The 20403-nt window shown below is 42.7% G+C and overlaps 1 protein-coding gene across 1 annotated transcript in view; it reads right to left on the bottom strand.

Annotated features, from left to right (window-relative positions):
• Window positions 1–20403, bottom strand: part of lrmp (lymphoid-restricted membrane protein) — a 223699-nt gene that overhangs the window by 196221 nt on the left and 7075 nt on the right. Inside the window, exons 2-6 of the mRNA XM_059987688.1 lie at window positions 16452–17070; window positions 11728–11838; window positions 8620–8800; window positions 4542–4612; window positions 4356–4434 (exon numbers count right to left, since the gene is read on the bottom strand). Coding sequence (XP_059843671.1) covers window positions 4356–4434; window positions 4542–4612; window positions 8620–8800; window positions 11728–11838; window positions 16452–17019 — 1010 coding nt within the window. The 5' untranslated portion in view covers window positions 17020–17070. The remainder of the gene's footprint in view (window positions 1–4355; window positions 4435–4541; window positions 4613–8619; window positions 8801–11727; window positions 11839–16451; window positions 17071–20403) is intronic.

The raw sequence follows: 20403 nt of genomic DNA, 5'->3' as shown, positions 1-20403 counted from the left end.
AGCAATGCGCACACACACAAAATGCTGGAGGGACTCAGCAGGTCAGACAGCATCTACGGAGAGGAGTAAGCGGTTGTTGTTTGGTGGTCTCAGCATGAAAAATTGACTGAGACGCTGCCTGATCTGTTGAGCTCTCCAGCATTTTTATGTGTTAATCAAAGGTCAGACTGGCACAGTGAAAGCAAGTTTATTCACCAATGTCTGCCTTTGCTCTTAGGATTTGGAAATGGCGCACACTTTCTGCTCTTGCTCGGGGTTTTATTATCAGAGCTAGTAATAGTTGTAGTAGTGCAATTGCCCGAGTTCAGAATGATGTTCTCCTGGGGGGGGGGGGGGGGGGGGGGGGGGTTGTGGAGGAGATGGGGGGTGCCTACTGATTGGTTCTTCGGGTGGCTGTTGAGACGAATCCAAGCTCCACATATTCTGAGGGGCTTTCAGGCCCTCAATCCTACCCGCTTCACCATTTTCTGATCGTCACACAGCTCACCTGGGATGCTGGGATGGATTCCCCTAATGGAGAACACCTGTGTGTAACTTTGTTTAACACAGGGAAGATGGTGCACAGGCAACCACGGCAAATAGATTGGGATCAGGGTCCAGTGGCAGGTATGCAAGATAACTGGGCTGTTGTTATGTGCCATCATCATTTACCACCAGCTCCACTGTTGAGGCCTTGGCTGGAACCTCCCCCTTGTCTTTACAAGGAATTAAGCAGCAGGCAGCTAAACCCCAGACAGAATTGTTCTCAAGATCTCAGAAGCCTCTCTACCACAGGGTGACGATACTCATAGAGCATTGAGATTAGAGTGTAGTGTTTTTGAGCAGAGGCAGTTTAAAGACTGTTTTTCAGAGATTTACTGCCATTGGATTGATGAGGACTTAAACCTTGGCTTCTGAATACATACTTATAGCGGTTTTGTCTGTGTTCTGCAGCTTAGTGACAGGGGAAGTGACTTCAGTCAAGTGGAACTAATGTCTAAAAATTTCCTGTTTGTCCTTTACACTTCTATCCCACCACTGTAAGTGCACTGCACATGAATGAGGTGCAAGAAAGATCAAGTGCTAAGAGTGTTGAGAGCAGCCAAATATGAGAAGTAATCTCCAGTGCCAACTTCAAAACATGGCCTTCCGAGCAGACAGCATTCCAAAGGAAGTTTGAAACTTGAACTTCAGGCAACAGTCACTGCTGGGAAGAGGAGGATATGGCCCGAGGTATCAGAAACAATGTAATCATGGTCATCTTCAATGCAGGAGACAAGTTTGATTGCAGTCTGCTGCCTGTTACAGTGTTATTGCAGGATTCTTCCTTAACACTCCCTCCACCCACAATGCAGCAGAGGAACACCATTACCAAACTGCAGACTTAATACTGTCCATTAAACAGCACAACTGGCATGATCTTCATTGCATAGCAACACCAGGAAACATTCAGCGAGTAACATCATCCATAACGCATAGTTGACAGCTGCAGCTAACAAGCAGCATGATATCATGCACAATCTCCAGCACTTTTAATTGAAAATTGAGAGTTGTGTAACATTGACAGGCATCACCCGTCTGCACCATTCTTCATTTCAATGTTGCCGGTTACACCTTAAGTGCATTACTTATAATACTTCAAGTAGAAACACTACTCACTGCAGACGTCTCATGCAAGTTAATTGTGTTGCATATGGTTTTTGTCTATAACGTTCTTGTAAAGTTAACAAATCTCATGACACAGACCTGATTCGGAGCTTTTCAGGGCTTAGACACTCATTCACATTCTTTACCCATGTCAGGTCATCAAGACTACAATTAAGGCAGCTGCTAGCGTCAAAGAGAAAACAGGGAATGCTGCTTCAATTCAGGCAGCCGAGAAAAGAGTAAGTTAACCATCAGGTGACAGTAAGGTCCTTGGCAACCATCTGGATTCATCACTGAATTCTACAGTCAGGTAACTCTATTGCAGGCCATTACTTCTTACAAAGCAAAATCTAACATCATGAATAGCACTGATGCTTCACTCTCTGATGAGCTCCCTTATGCACAATTTGAAAGGGAGAATATAACTACAGCTTTGAGGACCCCTGCAGCACCCGGTGACCTTGTGATCTCTGTCTCAGAGGCCGACATCAGAATGTCTTTCAAGAGGGTGGACCTGGAAACCTGTGTTCACCAACTGGCAGATGTGTTCAAAGAGATTTTCGATCTCTTATTGCTACAGTTGAAGTTTTCACCTGTCTCAAAAGGCAAATAATAATATCAGCGCCCAGGAAGAAACGAGCGAGCTGCCTTAACAACCATCATGTAGTAGCACTCATATCTATGGTGATGAGGTGCTTTGAGGTTGATTATGGCTAGGATCAACTCCTGCATAAGCAAGGACACGGACTCACTGCAATTTACCTATTGCCACAATAGGTCATTGACTTTTCATGTGGCCTTGGATCACCTGGGCAATATTAACGCTTGTGTCAGGCTGCTGATTATAAACTACAGCTCAGTGCTCAACACAATCATTCCTACAATTCTGCTCAAGAAGCTCCAAAGGCCAGGCCTCTGTACCTCCCTCGAACCAGATCATTGACTTCCTCACCTGAATCGGAAATAATGTCTCTACCTCATCAACAATCAACACTGGCTCACCCCAGGGATATGTCCTCAACCCACTGCTCTACTCTCTCTACACCCATGACTGTGTGGCTAAGCACAGCTCAAACAGCATCTATAAATTTGCTGATGAAACAACTACATTGGGAGAATTTCAATGGCGATGAGAAGGCATACAGGGGTGATAAAGATCAGCTAGTTGAGTGGTGTTGTGGCAACAACCTTGCACTCAATCAGTGAGACCAAAGATTGTGGACTTCAGAAAGGGTAATATGAGGGATCACACACACTAGTATTCAGAGGGATCAGAGGTGGAGAGAGTGAGCAATTTCAAGTTCCTGGGTGCAAACATCTGAGACCTATCTTGGGCCTAACATATCGATGTAGTTACAAAGACACAGGAGAGGCTATATTTCATTAGGAATTTGAGGAGATTTAATATGCCACGGAAAAACACACGCAGATTTCTGCAGATGCACCATGGAGCGCATTCTAACTGGCTGCATCACCGTCTGGTATTGGTGGGGGGGGTTCGGTGACACTGCACAGGATTGAAATAAACTACAGCAAGTTGCAAACTTGATCAGCTCCATCATGGACACTAGCCTCTCCAGCATCCAGGACATCAAGGACATCTTTAAGATACATTTACTGTGTATTGCAATGTACTGTGAATTGCGTACCAACAAGTTTGATGACATATGCCAGTGATATTAAACCTGATTCTAAAATTACACCCCTTCTTATTAGCCATTTCCTTTCTGAGGTCTATACCTCTTATCATCTTGCATGCCCCTATCAAGTTACCCCTCATCCTCCTGTGCTCAAAAGAGAAAAGCCCAAGCTTGCTCAACCCATCCTTATGACATGATCTCTAATCCAGGGGTATCCTGGTAAATTTCCTCTGCACTCTAAAGCTTCCAAATTCTTCCTTCAATGGGGCAACCAGAACTAACCACAGTACTCCAAGTGTGGTCTAACCAGTTTAGATAGCTGCAATATTATCTCACGGCTCTTGACCTCAATCCATTGACAAATGAAGGCCAGAACACCAAATGTCTTCTTACCAACTTTGTGGGATTTATGGACGTGGGTCCCAAGAACCCTCTGTTCCTCCAGTGTTAAGAACCCTGCCATTAACCCTGTTTTCTGCAAATTCAAAACATTATTCTACAACTATTCACCTTGGACCTATTGTGCACTTGGACAGTTTCCCACCAGAATCAGAACCAAGTTTAACATCACCAGCATATGTTGTGAAATTTGTCATCTTGTGGCAGCAGTACACAACAAAATTACTGTAAACTACAGTACGAAATATATTAAATCAACTAATTAGTGCAATTAAAGCAAATTAAAATAGTGAGGTAGTGTACATGGATTCATTGTCCCTTCAGAAATTTAATGGTGGGGAGAAAAACACTAAAACGTTGTAAGTATCTAGTTGCTGCATCTCCTCCTTCCTTAGCAGTGAGAAGAAGACAGACCCTGGGGGATGGAGGTCCTTTTTGAGGAATCACCTTTCGATCTCTTTATACCAGCTACCTCCCCACTGTCTTTCAGTTTGGCCCAAAATGTCAACTGTCCATTTCCATCCATGGACGCTACCTAATCTGCTGAGTCCCTGCAGTACTGTGTTGCTCTAGAAACTAGTATCTGCAATCTCTCATGTCAGCATTTAAGTACAAGATTAATACCTCTCTCAATGAAAATTTTGAACCACACAATACCTATATCAACTTCAAAGAATCTTTTTCTCTTACAAGTCTCCTCTTGAGATCTCTCCACCAAATGCCTCCAAGCTTCCCACAGTTCGGTCGTTGGCATCTGAACTCTTCGTTCCTGGAAAAGTAACAGAATTTTGAGCGAGACTCACCTAGTGTTGAAATGGCCTTGGTGGGATGGGCAATGGAAACAAAAAGGTTAATGATAAAACATACAGGTATTACCTGATCCAAGGCCAATATGGTGTAGCACAACATCTTCAGTAATGCTCACAGCTTCCATTTCCTCTTGGATACTACATGAAGAAAAATATTGATCAAGCAACAATTCAGAGAAACCCAGATTCTTTGGTACTTGCATTATGGACTTGAGATTTAATTACATTTTCCCAGTGTGGCTGAAAAACATCCTAAATATATATTTTTTTCCTTAAGAAATATGCAAATTGACAAATGCAACTTTTCAACGTTGTAGCACACAAAAACTTTCTAGCCTTAACAAAAGGAGGAAGATATTCTATATACATATTATATCGTATACACTAAACTAAATCAGGATATCCGTTGTCAAGTTTCCAAATCCCACTGATTTCAGGTCACCCTGCCCCATTAGGTACAGGTGTATCCTTGAGATATTGAAAGTATGCACTGTGGTCACAGTGATGAACACTGCTCTGTAAGAATACCTTGCATGAATTAGTGAACTTTTGCAAATATGTTTGCAAACCACATCTTCTGAACTTCCCCATCACATGCATGGTTGACACTTGGCTAGACAATCAAATGAGAAAAAGTTGAAGGACTGTAATGAGAGGGAAAAATCAAGGAAAATGGCTCCCCCTCCCCCATTATGAAGTGCCCACATGACAAACAGAATTTGACATGTCCAACGAACATTGTTACAGAAATAAAGGCAGAGTGAACAGCATTATTGACTGGACTCGTTTCTCTTCCTCAGGCAACCAAGGTTATGACAGAAAACATTCTCAAGCCACAGAGCTGAAGCCACATGTTGTTGGCTGGCACACATGTGACATGCTTAGTCAGTTCTGAAGTTGAGTGCAAGTGAAGTAAAGTCTCATAATGAAGCATCTCAACATCAGATTACTAATGGCTAATGAAATACTTCTGCATGGAGAAGCTATTCTGCACATGGTTGAGAATTTAAGCATTAGAGATGAATAATAATAATAATTGACACAGGAAGGTACAGGTCAGCAAGTTCAATACAGAACTACAGATGTTGGGAATCTGAAATTAAAAATGGTGGAAGCACTCAGTGAGTCAGGCAGCTTCTTTGCAGAGAGAAGAACATTTAAGTCATTTACCCCTTCATCAGAACCAGAGAAAGTTCTGATGAATTGCAGAGAAGTGGGAGGGATTGAGAGATTAATGGGAATGTCTGTCATAAGGTGGGAACTAAGAAAAAATGAAGGACACAGACTGTTGTGGCTGAGAGTCGATGGCAAGTTTGATCCATTAACAAGCATAAGATGAAGGAGCAGAACTGGCCACTCAATCGTGACTGATTCATTTTCCCTCTCAACCCCATTCTGCTGTCTTCTCCTCATCATCTTTGATGCCCTTACTAATCAAGAATCCATTTGATTTAAATATTACCCAATGACGGCCTCCACTGCTGGTTGTGGCAATGAATTCCACTCATTCACCACCCTCCAGCTAAAGAATTCCCTCCTCACCTTTTCTAAAGGGATATCCTTCTAAGGCTGCGCCTTCTGGTCCTGGACTCTCCCACTGGTGACATCATAAGACCACAGTGAAATCAATACTCCTGGTTATGGATAATCTCTCCCTTTCTTCACTGTATATTTTCAGAAACAGTGGACCAAATTGCCAGTGTCACCACACCACACTCATTGTTCTGCAATTATCCGGATGGTCTCCTTCTGATTTCAGTACCAGCACAGAAAATAGTCCACAGTCACTCCATGTGCAATCAAAAATGGTTAAGATCACTGGATACCACAAAGCCCATGGGCCTAGACAACTTGCCAGCTGTGTACCTGCACTGCAGAAGATACTGTGCCTCTACTCAAGCTATTCCATCACCATTTCAATACTGGCATAACACAACAGTGTGAAAATCCATCAGTTCACAAGAAGCATGCCAAATTTTACCCAGCTAATCACTGGCCATTCTATGCTTTTAATTGTCACCAACACCAACGTCAAGTGGGACTTATCCACCAGTAAGCTATGTTTTGATGTCCAGTTTGGATTTTGCCAGGACCATTTGGTTACAGACCGAAAAGCTGAATACCAGCTGTGAAGGAGAAAGTGACTCCCCTTGACATCAGGAGCTACAGTAAAACTGAACTCAAAGGGGAGGCACCCCTAACACTGGAATAACAACATTGCTCTAAGGATGTTTGTTAGGATTGTTGCAGGTCAACCATCTCAGCCCCTGCACATCATTGCAGGAGTTTCTCAGGGCAGTGCTGTCCCCAACTAGTTTCAGCTGTTTTACCAATGGCCTTTCCAACACAAAGTCAGAAGTAGGAGTGTCTGCTTTTGACAGCACAATGTGCAAATTCACTAACAAGTCCTCATATAAACCAGTCCATGACTATATGTACCAACTCTTAGACAACTTCACTGGTGTGAACTAATGTGCCAGGTAACCAAAAGTGATCAGATCTAAAATAATATAAACAGCCATCCTTTAATAGTCAGTGGCATTTCTATCATCCAATGCCCTACTAACAAGAGTCTAGTGATCAATCCAAAGACACATGCAATAGTAGGTTAATCGATCATATGGGTGTAACGGGGTAGCATGGATAACACCATAAGACATAGGAGCAGAATTAGGCCATTTGGCCCATTAAGACTCCAAGTGAGGCCACATTAGTGCTTGATAAAATTTCAACATTACATCCTTACTTTTATATCCTAGTCCTCTTAAAATGATTGCTACCATTGCATTTGCCTTCCTCAGCACAGATTCAACCTGCAAATTAACCTTCAGAGAATCCTGCATGAGGACTCCTCAGTCCCTTTGCACCTCAGTTTTTTCTGTATTTTTGCTCCATTTAGAAAGTAGACAACTCTTTCATTCCTTCTACCAAAGTGGTTGACCATACACTTCCTAACACCATATTCCATCTGCCATTTCGTTGCCCATTCTCCCAATCTACATCCTTATGTAGCCCCTCTACTTCCTCAGAACTACCTGCCCCTCAACTATCTTCATAATCATCTGCAAACCTTGCAACAAAGCCATCAATTCCATCAATCAAATTATTGACTACAATGTAAAAAGTATTGGTTCCCAATACAGATTCCCATGGAACACCACTAACCACCAGCAGCCAGTCAGAAAAGCTCCCTCTATTCCCACTCTGCCTCCTGCCAATCAGCCACTGCTTTATCCATGCTACAATCTTTCCTGTAACACCATTGGCTCATAGCTTGTTAACCCAGTCTCATATGTGGTACCTTGTCAAAGGCCTTCTGAAAATCCAAGTACACAACATGAACCAATCCTCCTTTGTCTATCCTGCTTGTTATTTTTTCAGAGTTCCAACAGATTTGTCAGGCAGGATTTTCCCTTGAGGAAACCAAGATGACTATAGCCTATTTTATCATGCATCTCCAAGTACCTCGAGACCTCATCTTTGATAATCAACTCCAACATCTTCCCAACCACAGCGGTCAGACTAACTAACTTTACTTCTGCCTCTCTTCCTTCTTGAAGAGTGGAGTGACATTTGCAATTTTCCAGTTTTTTTGAACCAATACAGAATCTAGTGATTCTTGAAAGATCATTACTAAAGCCTCCACAATCTTTTCAGCCACTTCTTTCATAACTTTGGTATGTACACTATCTGGTTCTGGTGACCTATCTACCTTCAGACCTTTCAGTTTCCCCAATAACCTTCTCTCTAGTTATGGTAACTTCACACACTCCATGCCCCTTCATGAGAACATCCTTCTCTCATGTATGGAACAAGTCTGCTTAGAGGTCAGCAGCTTTCACACCAGCTCTGATATCAACACGTGGCTCATCAGCTTCATTGAAATGCCTGTACAACATATGCAGGTTCGCAAGAAAACTGATCATGCACTGACAAAAGAATCCAAGAAACATTCTGAAGGAAAGTGAACCAGTTCACATTTCAGCTCAAACACTGAACCCAAAACATTACACTTCTCTCTGCATAGATGCTGCCTGACCTGGTAAGTGTTTCCAGCATTGTGTTTTGTAGTTCACATTTCAAGCATTTTGATTCTCAGGCCAGGGTTCCATAGTACAGTGGTTGTATAGCCTATACACCCTTACCCTTTCTTCCTACAGTCTTCCACCCACTCCTTCATAACTGCACGATAGGTGTCCAAGTCAATGAAGACATCCTTGTCATTAGGGTCCAGCATGTTACACAAGTCTTCCAGACCACTATCATCTGAATTGCGACTTGTAGTATGACGTAGGTAGTCCACAATCTTAGAAACACTCACCTTCCCTACAAGAGACAAAAAGGGAAAATACAGATTACTTCAATAGCATGGGCTTTCAAACTAACTGAAGCTAACAGCAGGGATTCGGCAACAGGTAGGTATATTCCCACAGTCTTAGTGGGACAGATGATGAACTGAGAGGAACATCAGACACAGGCTGTCCTGTAAGTTAAATTATCTCTTCCAGAGAGCAGTCGATCTCATTCACCACCTCCCCACTGCCCAGCCCTCCTTCCCCACCACCAATGCAGTAATTATTCCTCCTTTCCCAGCTCCTTCATGTTTCACCGGAAGAGAAGTCATTCTGTGTCCCAAGGTTTATCGTCTCGAGATGTACTTTGCCCTGGAAGTTCAATTGTCAGGTCAAATCGTGCCATCCCAGAAATTTGCTGGGCCCATCCGATCACCATTCCTCCAGATGCTGCTGGAGCTGGCACTGGTGAAGGCACTCTGGCCTTCAGAGGCCTTGTCAGTGCTTCCTCAATACTTCTTGAAGAGGACTCCTCTGTTGACAGGGTTTCAAATGAGGATTTTCCCCAGCCAGGACACTCAGTCAGCTCCTCTTGCCCCTCTCCTTCATTTACCCCTTGCTCAACTCTCGGCAAAATGAATGATTCACATGTAGGAATCAAATTCAATAGGCTTGAGCCATTTCCCAAACAGACAAAGCCTAAAAATTAGAATTAAGTTTATTATCGGTGACGCACATGAAATGTGCTACTATGCAGTGCAGGACCTAACAATCAGCATAAGTTACAAAAAAATAAACAGCAAATAAAGGAATACTGAGGTAGCACCATGGACCATTCAAAAATCTGATGGCAGAGGGGAAGAAGCTGCTCTGAAAATGCTGAATGCCAGACTTCAGGCTCTTGTATCTCCTTCCCACTGATAGCAATGAGAGGAGGATACATTCTGGATGATGAGAGCCCCTAATGATGAATGTCATCTTGAGGCACCATCCTTTGGAGATGTCGTCAATGATTGTGTGACACTTGTGTCCATGGCTGAGTCTGCCTCTGAGGTCTCTTACAATCCTGGCATCCAGGCAGAGGTGCAACCTTTGAAGTAACGTAATATTTGATCAGCAGTGAAATAATACTACCCCTCCCCAAACATTCTGATCGCCAAACACAACTGAAAAGTTCACGCCCTACAACATTGAATTATCAGCTTTGTCCATCCTTCAACTACATCTCAGTGACAGCAAGAATATTATAGACCCTCTCTATTTTGCCAGTTAGACTCCTTGCATTAAAGTAGATGCAACTTGGCTTTGAATTCCCTTGGTGTGCACCTACTTGCTCTGCCTACTGGACTGTCGCCTCGAAGAGACAAAGTTCCAATCTCTCCATCTGGATATTTACCCTGATAACTCAGTTTAAACCTTCAACAGTGCAAGCAAGCCTCCCAGCAAGGATGCACACTCTGGTCAATGTGCTACCCATCCCATTTGTGCAGGTCCCACTTTCCCAACAGGACCACATTGATCCACAAACACAAGACCCATCCTTCTGAACTATCCTTTTACCTATAGCATTCATCTGACAATTTCATTCCTGCACCCACGAACTCATGGCACCAGAGGCAATCCAGAGATTACGGCCTCCAAGGAAATTATTAAAATATCTACTTAGCTCTCAAAGTTCATGCTGTAGAACTTCCTATCTATGCCATTGGGACGTACACCACCTCGAATGTTATGGCAAGAATAGGGACGGGCGTGCTGATATTCCAGGAGATGTTGATATTAAGATGGTGTTATTGGATGCCTTATTGATTTTAAAGGGATGAGTCCAGATGAATGGTCTCAATCCAAAACGTCGACTGTCCATTTCCCTCCACAGATATCGTCTGACCTGCTGAGTTTCTCCATCACATTGTCCGTTGCTCCAGATACCAGCATCTATAATCTGTTGCTCCATATATAGGGTTAACTTAAAGCTACCATCATTATAATCCCTCTGATCCAATCAACCTTGCTCACCACATTAGCTAATTTTGACCTAATGTGGAGCATGTTGCCCTCTGCTGGCAGAAACTACACCATCACTATTAGCAAAGTGTTCTCACTGCTGATAATTTTCCTTGTAATATTTAGAGCACAGTACTTACCACCCTGAATAGCTATAGTAAACACACTACACTAGAGGGAATAAGGAATCATTGGATTAAGTAATACCAAGGTGCAGTAGGCACTTTCACTAAAGGCCTCGGCAGTATCAGCTGCAGACCAGTTGTTCCACTTGACGATAAATCAGAATGAAATAAACTACAGGAGACTAATGATATATAAGAACCCACTGGAGGAGTGTTTCTGGGACTATAAAGTCCAAAGTTTCTGTATTTATCACACATAAATTACAATCACTAGACAGCAAGCTTCATGTTCCCTCCATTTCCAAGGTCAAAGCAATTTTTCCAAACTCCCCTCACAAACAGGAGAAAATCTGCAGATGCTGGAAACCCGAGCAACACACACAAAATGCTGGAAGAACTCAGCAGGCCAGGCAGCATCTATGGAGAAGAGTACAGTCAACGTTCTGGGCTGAGAGGGTCTTGGACCGAAATGTCGACTGTACTCTTCCATTAGCATTTTGTGTGTGTGTTTCTTCCAAACACCCCCTTTGATTTCTTGGTCATCATCTAGCAATGGCTTTGATTGTTGCTCCTCTCCAATGGAAATGAAGTTTTCTCAGTCAGCACCCTCCACACTTCTAAAGATCTTAGTTCACCCCTCACCCATTTCTGAAAGGGGCCAAACTGCTTGCACTCCACACACACATTACACCCCAGAGTTATCCAGTCAGCAACAGGGAGAAGGTGCAAGATCAAGATTTGTTTATTTGCCATGTGCACATCAAAACAGTGAAATGCGTTTTTTTTTGTTAACAACCAATTTACCCGAGGGAGCTCCTATCAGAAGCGTTACCTTGGTGGTTTACATCACAACTGTAGAAAATGGTGTCCAGCAAATCCTCCTCACAAATTAGACTTGTATCTTCAGTATTCTCCGTCCTGTTTGGTGCTGCTGGTTTGTTCCCTGTAGAAAACAAGTGGGAAAGATAGAAGGCAAAGCTTTCATTAAGACAAGACCACATGATGAGTTTTCTGTGAAAACTATGCTTTGCTCTCAGGTTATAGATCACTTGTTGCTTCATTTGGCAGAAAAGACGGGACAATCATTGTGTATCCTTTTCTCCTATTATAGATGAGCTTTGAGGAATCTTGGAATGACACTGCCTGGCAGCAAAATCCTTGCATGTGCCATCTTATGCATAAATGACATGTGGTTCAAACTGCTGTCTCTAATGCTCAGCAGAGTTTGCCCCATTCAGAACGTGGGCTTCCATAAGAAAGGGGTGCATTCTTGTTACTTGGCAAAACTCACCTCCAAACTCCTATACCTGGGATTCAACACTTTCCATTGCAACTGGGGCATCTTAGCCTGCTGTTATAAGGCTTTCGAACAGTCCCCTAACATGACAAAATAGATGCCTGTGCTCACTCTGCCTTGTCACAGTCTTGCACCTTATTGCAATGAGCATACTGTTATTCTGCATTTGAGTGGGCAACAGACCGGCTAACGAAGTTAAATGTGTGAACACTTGAACTTCTGTAGGAGAAGTCAAGAGGCAGGCCATCTCATGCTGGGGTTCCCAACCTGGGGTCCAGGGACCTCTCAGTTAATGACAGAGGTCCCTGGCATAAAGAAAGATCTAACTGGAGAGAGACTTTATGCATCATGAAAAGCCAGCAGGCAGGTCCAACAAGCAGTTAAGAAAGTATTTTGGCCTTCATTGGAGTGAAAAAGTAGTTTTGGTCCCCGTATCAAAAACGAGCTATGGTAATATTGAAGACAGTCCAATGGAAACCCACCAGGCTAATTCCTGGGATGAGAGACTAAATAGTTTGAGCTTGTATTCCTTATAGTATAGAAAAATAAAGGGTGGCCTTGATCAAACACAAAATCATGAAGTGGCTTGACTGGGTAGATATTGGGATGTTTTTCCCAGTTGGAGAGTCTGGGACATGGGAAGGTAACTGAAAAGTAAGGGGGTTGGCCATTTGAAAAAGAACAGGCACAAAGAGATTTCCCCTCACAGGGGGTGGAGAACCTCTGCTTTACTGGGTGGTGGATGAAGAATTCACGGTAGAGTTAGATAAATAATTAACAGATCATGGAATTGGGGCTGGATTCAGTTGTTTGGAGCAAAGGCACTGGAGCCGAGGCCAGCAGAGTTTAGTCATCTAGACTCAATGACTATTAACTTACAGTACTAGCTTCATCAGAAAGCCTACTCCAATAATTAGCCTCGACCACACTTACCATCGAAAACAATGACTCCATGAATATACACAGTATTTACCATTATTATCACTGAATATTTAGCATTCGCTGAAACAACAGAAGAAAAAGTATAAGCACAGAGAAGCCATTGCCAATTGGCCCAACCATGTTCTATCCAAATACTGAAATGTACAGCAAGTTTGTGAGGATTTCAAAATGTCTCCAACATTTGAAGTGATTCAGAGTTTGAGGTAGCACCGTGATGCAGCAGGCAGAGCCACTGCCTCCCAGGTCCAGCGACCCAGGTTCAGTCCTGATCTCAGTCAAGTTTATCGTCATTTCAACCATAAACTACTGGTATAGTACACAGTAAAAATGAAACAATGTTCCTCCAGGACCCTGGTGCTACATGAAACACAAAACTACACTAGACAGCACAAGGTTACACAGGACTACATAAAAATCTGCACTAGACTACAGACCTGTACAGGACTACATAAAGTGCACAAAACAGTGCAGGGCAGTACAATAATTTTATAAACAAGACAATAGGCACAGTACAGGATAAATTATAATATAATAATAAATTATGTAGATGTCAGTCTGGACTCTGGGTATTGAGGAGTCTGATGGCTTGGGGGAAGAAAATGTCGCACAGCCTGGTATTGAGCGCCCAAATGCTTCAGTACCTTTTGCCAGATGGCAGAAGGGAGAAGAGATTGTGTGAGGGGTGCATGGGGTCCTTCACAATACTGTTAGCTTTATGGGTGCAGTGTGTGGTGTAAATGTCTGTAATAGAGGGAAGAGAGACCCTGATGATCTTCTCAGCTGACCTCACTATCCACTGCGTGGTCTTGCAATCCGAGATGGTGCAATTTCCGAACCAGGCAGTGATGCAGCTGCTCAGGATGCTCTCAATACAACCCCTGTAGAATGTGATGAATGGGGCGGTGGGAGATGGACTTTTCTCAGCCTTCACAGAAAGTAACGATGCTGCTGGGCTTTGTTTGCTATGGACCTGGTGTTGAGGGACCAGGTAAGATTCTCTGTCAGGTGAACACCGAGAAATTTGGTGCTCTTAACGATCTCAACGGAGATCTCACAGAAAGGGGTAGAGTTTACACGTTCTCACAGTCACCATGTGGGTTCCCTCTGGTTTCCTCCCACACCCCAAATGTGTGCAGGTCAGTATGTGAATTGGCTGCTGTAGATTATCCCTAGTGTGTATGGGAATGGAAAGGAGGGATTTGATGGGAATTTCAGGGAAATGAGTTGAGGGAAAATTGGTGGGGGAAATGGAATAATTTTCAGCATAGACTTAACAGGTAGCCAGTTCAGCTTAAAGTACCTGACAAGGAAACATCACTTGTCAAGTGATGCGTTTCATTCTGTTGTAGACTATTTTGTACTTTGGAGTTTATGGGTGAACACTATTTATTAATGTATTTGTTTTAATGGACTGAAATTTGAAAATGCCCCAATTTGAATGTTTTAGGTAACTGTTGGTGCTTCCTTTTGTATGCGTGGTGGGAATGATTTATTTATTGAATGGTGACTGCTGGATCACTGGCCAGAAAGATTTCCAGGGCCTTAGTGTGGCTGTTACAACTGCAGGGTCTATGAGTGAAAACATTAGCCTGATCAAAAAGATTTGTTAATCTTTCAATGAAAGCATTGTTAGTTAGCATGTAGCACAACAGGTTAAGGAACAGTTGGGAAATAAGCAGGCAATGGGATTAGGAGTGAGATCCAGAAACTTTTTGGGGAGGCTTTAATCATCTGGAGCAGCCTCTTGCTTTGTTGAGGTAGAGTGAGGACTTTTCACTGGCCTTAAATCATAATGACCTATTAGGTACTTGGCAAAGGCCAGTAAAAAGTTAGGCTTAAGCCATTGTAATTGGGCCAGTGTTAGTGGTTAGGCTTTGGCTCAAGAAGCTTAGGAGAGAAGAGACAAAGGCTCGAGGCAAGTTTCATAAATGTTTATTTTCCTTTCCTTGATCTTTTATAAATATACACCAAAACTTCTAATTTCATGTTTACATTTCTTATCTTATGTATGTACAATAAAAATACTAATTTGAAATATAATTTTTCAATTGTCTTCTGAAAAGTTTAGTATGAAACAGGTTATTGAAAATTATTTTGTTCCGCCTGTTAGATTATTTTTAAAAACAGTAAAACAACGAGTCCACATAAATAGGCAACAGAACTCATTCTTTTCCCCTAAAATAGTCTATAATTATTGATACATTAATCAATGACGATCTCTGCTCAGAATTACCATGGCATGCAAGAGAATTTCTTTCAAAAATAAGATTAGTGCCAATTTGGCTGCACATTCTCAAAAAGGTTCAAGATATTTGCCCTAGAAGATCTTTAGCCACAAGATACATTTTCAATCCTGCTTCAATGTACAAGTCCAATTACTACAGTATTCACAATGTATGGCTCTAAACAGAAATCCTTGAAACATTTTTTTACAAGATCTGATTCTTAGATACCTTTGATAGTTTGATTCATCCAATCAATACATAGATTAGAATCTTCCATAATTGCAACTCCCTTCAAACAAACCCTCTACCTTCTGACCTATTGAGAGGTGAGGTCTTTGGGGGCCAATAGACTGCTCCCACCCACATTTTTCTTCCCCTGATATGTAAGATTTCAGCTGAAATCAATTCCACAATACCCACTGCTTTTAGATCACAAATCGGTCACACATTGAGATCTTCCTAGATTACAAAGACAAAGTTAAAACATAGCCCACGAAAGTCATTGATATTACTCATGATTTGTACATCCAACAAAGAGCTGTGAGAATAAGCCCCATCCAGGCAAGTTGAAGACTAATTCTGGTGCAAAAGGTACATAGAATCATAAAGCACTGAAGTACAGAAACATATAGCTCATGCTGAACTGTCATTCTGCCAAGCCCCTGGACCACAGCCCTCCATACCTCCCCCATTCATGTATCTATCAAAGCCTGTTAAATGTAGAAATCAAACACACATCCACTACTGCCACAGGCAGATTATCCCACTCTCTCACCACCCTGTGAGTTAAGTTCCCCCTCATGTTCCCTTTAAACATTTCACCTCTCACTCTTAACCAATGACCTCTATTTTTAGTCTCATCGTGCCTCAGTGAAAAAAGCCTGCTAACATTTATTGTATCCATAACCCTCAAATGTATTCCTCTATCAAATCTCCTCATTGCTCCAGTAAACAGTCTTAACCTATTCAATCATTTCCTATAGCTCAGGTTCTCAAACCCCAGCAACATCCTTATAAATTTTCTCTGCACTCTTTTAATCTTATTGATAATTGATATAATTGCAGTTCTACCACCCCCATTATTAGACTTACCACTCATCCCAGCCAACGATAATTCCTTTCCTACAGGAGAGGCTGGTCTGTGCAAATGGGTGCAGAAGCTAAAGCTGGTAGAGGCGACAGGACTACTGTCAGCGGGCAGAAAGCGGTGCTCGATGTTAATGATGGCTGAGTGGGGGTGGCTCAAGATCATCTCATTTCTCCCACTCTCAACAACCGGTGTCGAACAGGTCTGAGTCTGGCAGCAGTTCAGAGGCTTGGAGACTGTGTCTTCTGTAGAGCTGACGACCATGTAAGCAGAAGTGACAGTGGGACTCAGTCCTTCAGCTCCAGGTTGTTCTGAGGAGATCAGAGCAATTTTAGGGGATAAGACCTGATTGGCAACGGCAGGAGTCCCCTGCTGCTCCGTTCCTTGACTTTTCACTGTCCTGTTCTTTAAAATCCTCTCCATATTCTTCTTGTGGCTGACCTGGGGGCTGTCAAAGTTCCCTGAGCAAAACTTTGGAATCTGCAGTGCAGAATTCGATACCTGGTCCCGCATTTGGATGGTTTGGAGCTTTCGGCAAATACTCTCCACTGGATTATGGCGTTTGCAACTCATGGTTTTAGCTGAAGATATGGGCACATGTATTTTTTGATCTCACTGAAGAATCTGGAAATAGAAATATGCAAAGATTGACTACCATAAAAAATAATAAATATTATTACATTATATTATGTTATTTATCCTCCCTTGCACAACCTCAATGCATTGATATGATGAAAATCTTTACAGCCCTTTTCACTCCAACAAGCTGCACCACATAGCAAAACATCTATTTAATCTTACCTGCAACATAGGTCAATTTAAAATTACCAATTAATGTACTGACTGGCACACACATCTTTGGACTGTGGGAGGAAACCAACTCGCTCACAGGAAGGATGCACATACTTCTTACAGACAGCACTGGAATTGAACTTGGAACTCCAATGCCCCAAGGTGTAATAGTGTCATGCAAACTGCTACGCTACCGTGATCTTTATGGATGGTATGCAAACCAATTTTTCCCTTTGTACTCTAGTATACGCTTAGAGGTCCCTTTAAGTACAACTATGTACCTGCTTGTTAATGCAGATGTTTAACCAGCCTATCAGCAGCAACTCAAAGCATAAAAGCATGCTGATGTGACCAAGAGGTTCAGTTGTTTTCCAACCAAACATTGGAATGAGAAAGAAATGCAATCCAAGTGACTTTGATAGTGCGATGATGGTTTGTGCCAGACGGGGTAGTTTGAGCACCTCCTGTGATTTTCACAATCAGTCTCTAGAGTTTAGAGAGAATAGTGTGGAAGAACAAAAAAAAATTCCAATGAGTGGCAGTTTTGTGGGCAAAAGAAAATGCCTTATTGAGAGAGGTCAGAGCAGAATGGCCAAACCGGTTCAAGCCAACAGAAGGCAACAATGGCTCAAATAACCACCCACACAGTAGTGGTGTGCAGAAAAACATTGCTGAACACATGTCAAACCTCCAAGAGGATAGGCTACAGCAGCAGAAAACCACAAACTAATACTAATAAAATGGGCCCTGAGTGTATGTGATAATAATCTCTGGAATTTATTTTAAACTAATGGTTATTAGTTTAGCCTCAGGTTCAGTAAAAAGACTTACTTGAGACTGATGATTGTAGATTTGTCCCCACAGTAGAGACCAACATATAATCTGGACTATTACTTCAAGAGGGGCTAGGTACCTTTTTCTTTATTGTCACATGCTCTGAGAAACAGTAGAAAAAACTGTTTCACAGGCAATCCATACAGACCATTGCAAAATACAAGAACATCAAAGTACTAATATGAGAAAATGGACAAGGGAGAGCCAGTGGATGTAGTGTACCTGGACTTCCAGAAAGCTTTTGATAAAGTCCCACTTAGGAGATTAGTGGGCAAAATTAGGGCACATGGTATTGGGGGCAGAGTACTGACATGAATTGAAAATTGGCTGGCTGACAGGAAACAAAGAGTAGCGATTAACAGGTCCCTTTCGGAATGGCAGGCTGTGACCAATGGGGTACCGCAAGGTTCGGTGCTGAGACCACAGCTGTTTACAACATACATTAATGATTTAGATGAAGGGATTAAAAGTAACATTAGCAAATTTGCTGATGACACAAAGCTAGGTGGCAGTGTGAAATGTCAGGAAGATGTTACGAGAATGCAGGGTGACTTGGACAGGTTGGATGAGTGGGCAAATGTATGGCAGATGCAGTTTAATGTGGATAAATGTGAGGTTAACCACTTTGGTGGCAAGAACAGGAAGGCAGATTACTATCTAAATGGAGTCAAGTTAGGAAAAAGGAAAGTACAATGAGATCTAGGTGTTCTTGTACATCAGTCAATGAAAGCAAGCATGCAGGTACAGCAGGCAGTGAAGAAAGCTAATGGCATGCTGGTCTTTATAACAACAGGAATTGAGTATAGGAGTAAGGAGGTCCTTCTGCAGCTGTACAGGGCCCTAGTGAGACCCCACCTGGAGTATTGTGTGCAGTTTTGGTCTCCAAATTTGAGGAAGGACATTCTTGCTACTGAGGGAGTGCAGTGTAGGTTCACAAGGTTAATTCCCGGAATGGCGGGACTGTCATATGTTGAAAGATTGGAGTGACTGGGCTTGTATACACTGTTATTTAGAAGGATGAGAGGGGATCTGATTGAGACATTTAAGATTATTAAGGGATTGGACACATTGGAGGCAGGAAGCATGTTCCTGCTGATGGGCGAGTCCAAAACTAGAGGCCACAGTTTAAGAATAAGGGCTAGGCCATTTAGAACTGAGATGCGGAAAAACTTTTTCACCCAGAGAGTGGTGGATATGTGGAATGCTCTGCCCCAGAAGGCAGTGGAGGCCAAGTCTCTGGATGCTTTCAAGAGAGAGTTAGATAGAGCTCTTATAGATAGCGGGGTCAAGGGATATGGGGAGAGGGCAGGAACGGGGTACTGATGGTGTATGATCAGCCATGATCACAGTGAATGGTGGTGCTGGCTAGAAGGGCTGAATGGCCTACTCCTGCACCTATTGTCTAAAAGCAATAACAAAATACAGGAGCACTCTTTTTCAGAGAAGCTGTACAGTGCAGGTAGGCAATAAGGTGCAAGGGCCATGATGGGATAGATTGAGAGACCAAGAATTTGTCTTCATCAGACAAGCAGTTCATTCAACAGCAGGGTAGAAGCTGTCCTTGACACTGGGGGTGGATGTTTTCAAACCTTTATAACATCTGCCTGGAGGTGGTGAGTGTATGGGAAGGAAATTGATGAGGGTGGGAGGTGCCTTTGGTTATGCTGGCTGCTTTCCTGAGGGAGTGAGAAGTGTAGGTGGAGGGGAGGCTGGTTTGTGTGATGTACTAAGCTGTGTCTCCAACTCTCTACAGTTTCTTATGGTCACAGGCAGGACAGTTGCCACGCCAAGTGGTGCATCTGGATAGGAAGCTTTCAATGATGCAACAATACAAACTGCAAGGTCACCTGGGGTATGCCAAACCTCCTTAACTTTCTGACAAAATAGACTGGCTGGTGAGATTTCTTGGTTATAGTATCTATATGGCTGAACCAGGACAGTCTACTTGTGATGCTTCTGCAGAGTGGGAGATAGAGCAAGTTGGAGTCAGTTTCTTGTGGACTTTGACATGCCAGTTTTAAAAAGCGAGTGGGTCCTGTCCGAACTGGTCTGTGGAGCAGGAGATTACTTGAGGTAATAGTATCTTAGCAAAGCCTGATAAAAGGTATTGAGGTTTAAACAGAGCAGCCATTGTTGAGTAGACAGTATTAGTGGTCAGGCTTTGGTGAGAACAGGCTCAGGCTAGAACTTAAATTTAAGAACTTAGAGGTTATAACAAGGGTAGGGAGGGTGGTAGTTCAGGCAGTAGAATGTTCCTCCTGTGAGATGTGGGATTTCAGGGTACCTAACAATCTCTCTGATATCAGCTCCTAAATAACAAGGTCAAGGAAC

The sequence above is a fragment of the Hypanus sabinus genome, chromosome 13 (assembly GCF_030144855.1).
Source record: "Hypanus sabinus isolate sHypSab1 chromosome 13, sHypSab1.hap1, whole genome shotgun sequence".
NCBI lineage: Eukaryota > Metazoa > Chordata > Chondrichthyes > Myliobatiformes > Dasyatidae > Hypanus > Hypanus sabinus.
This window is presented reverse-complemented; position numbering and strand designations above follow the sequence as displayed.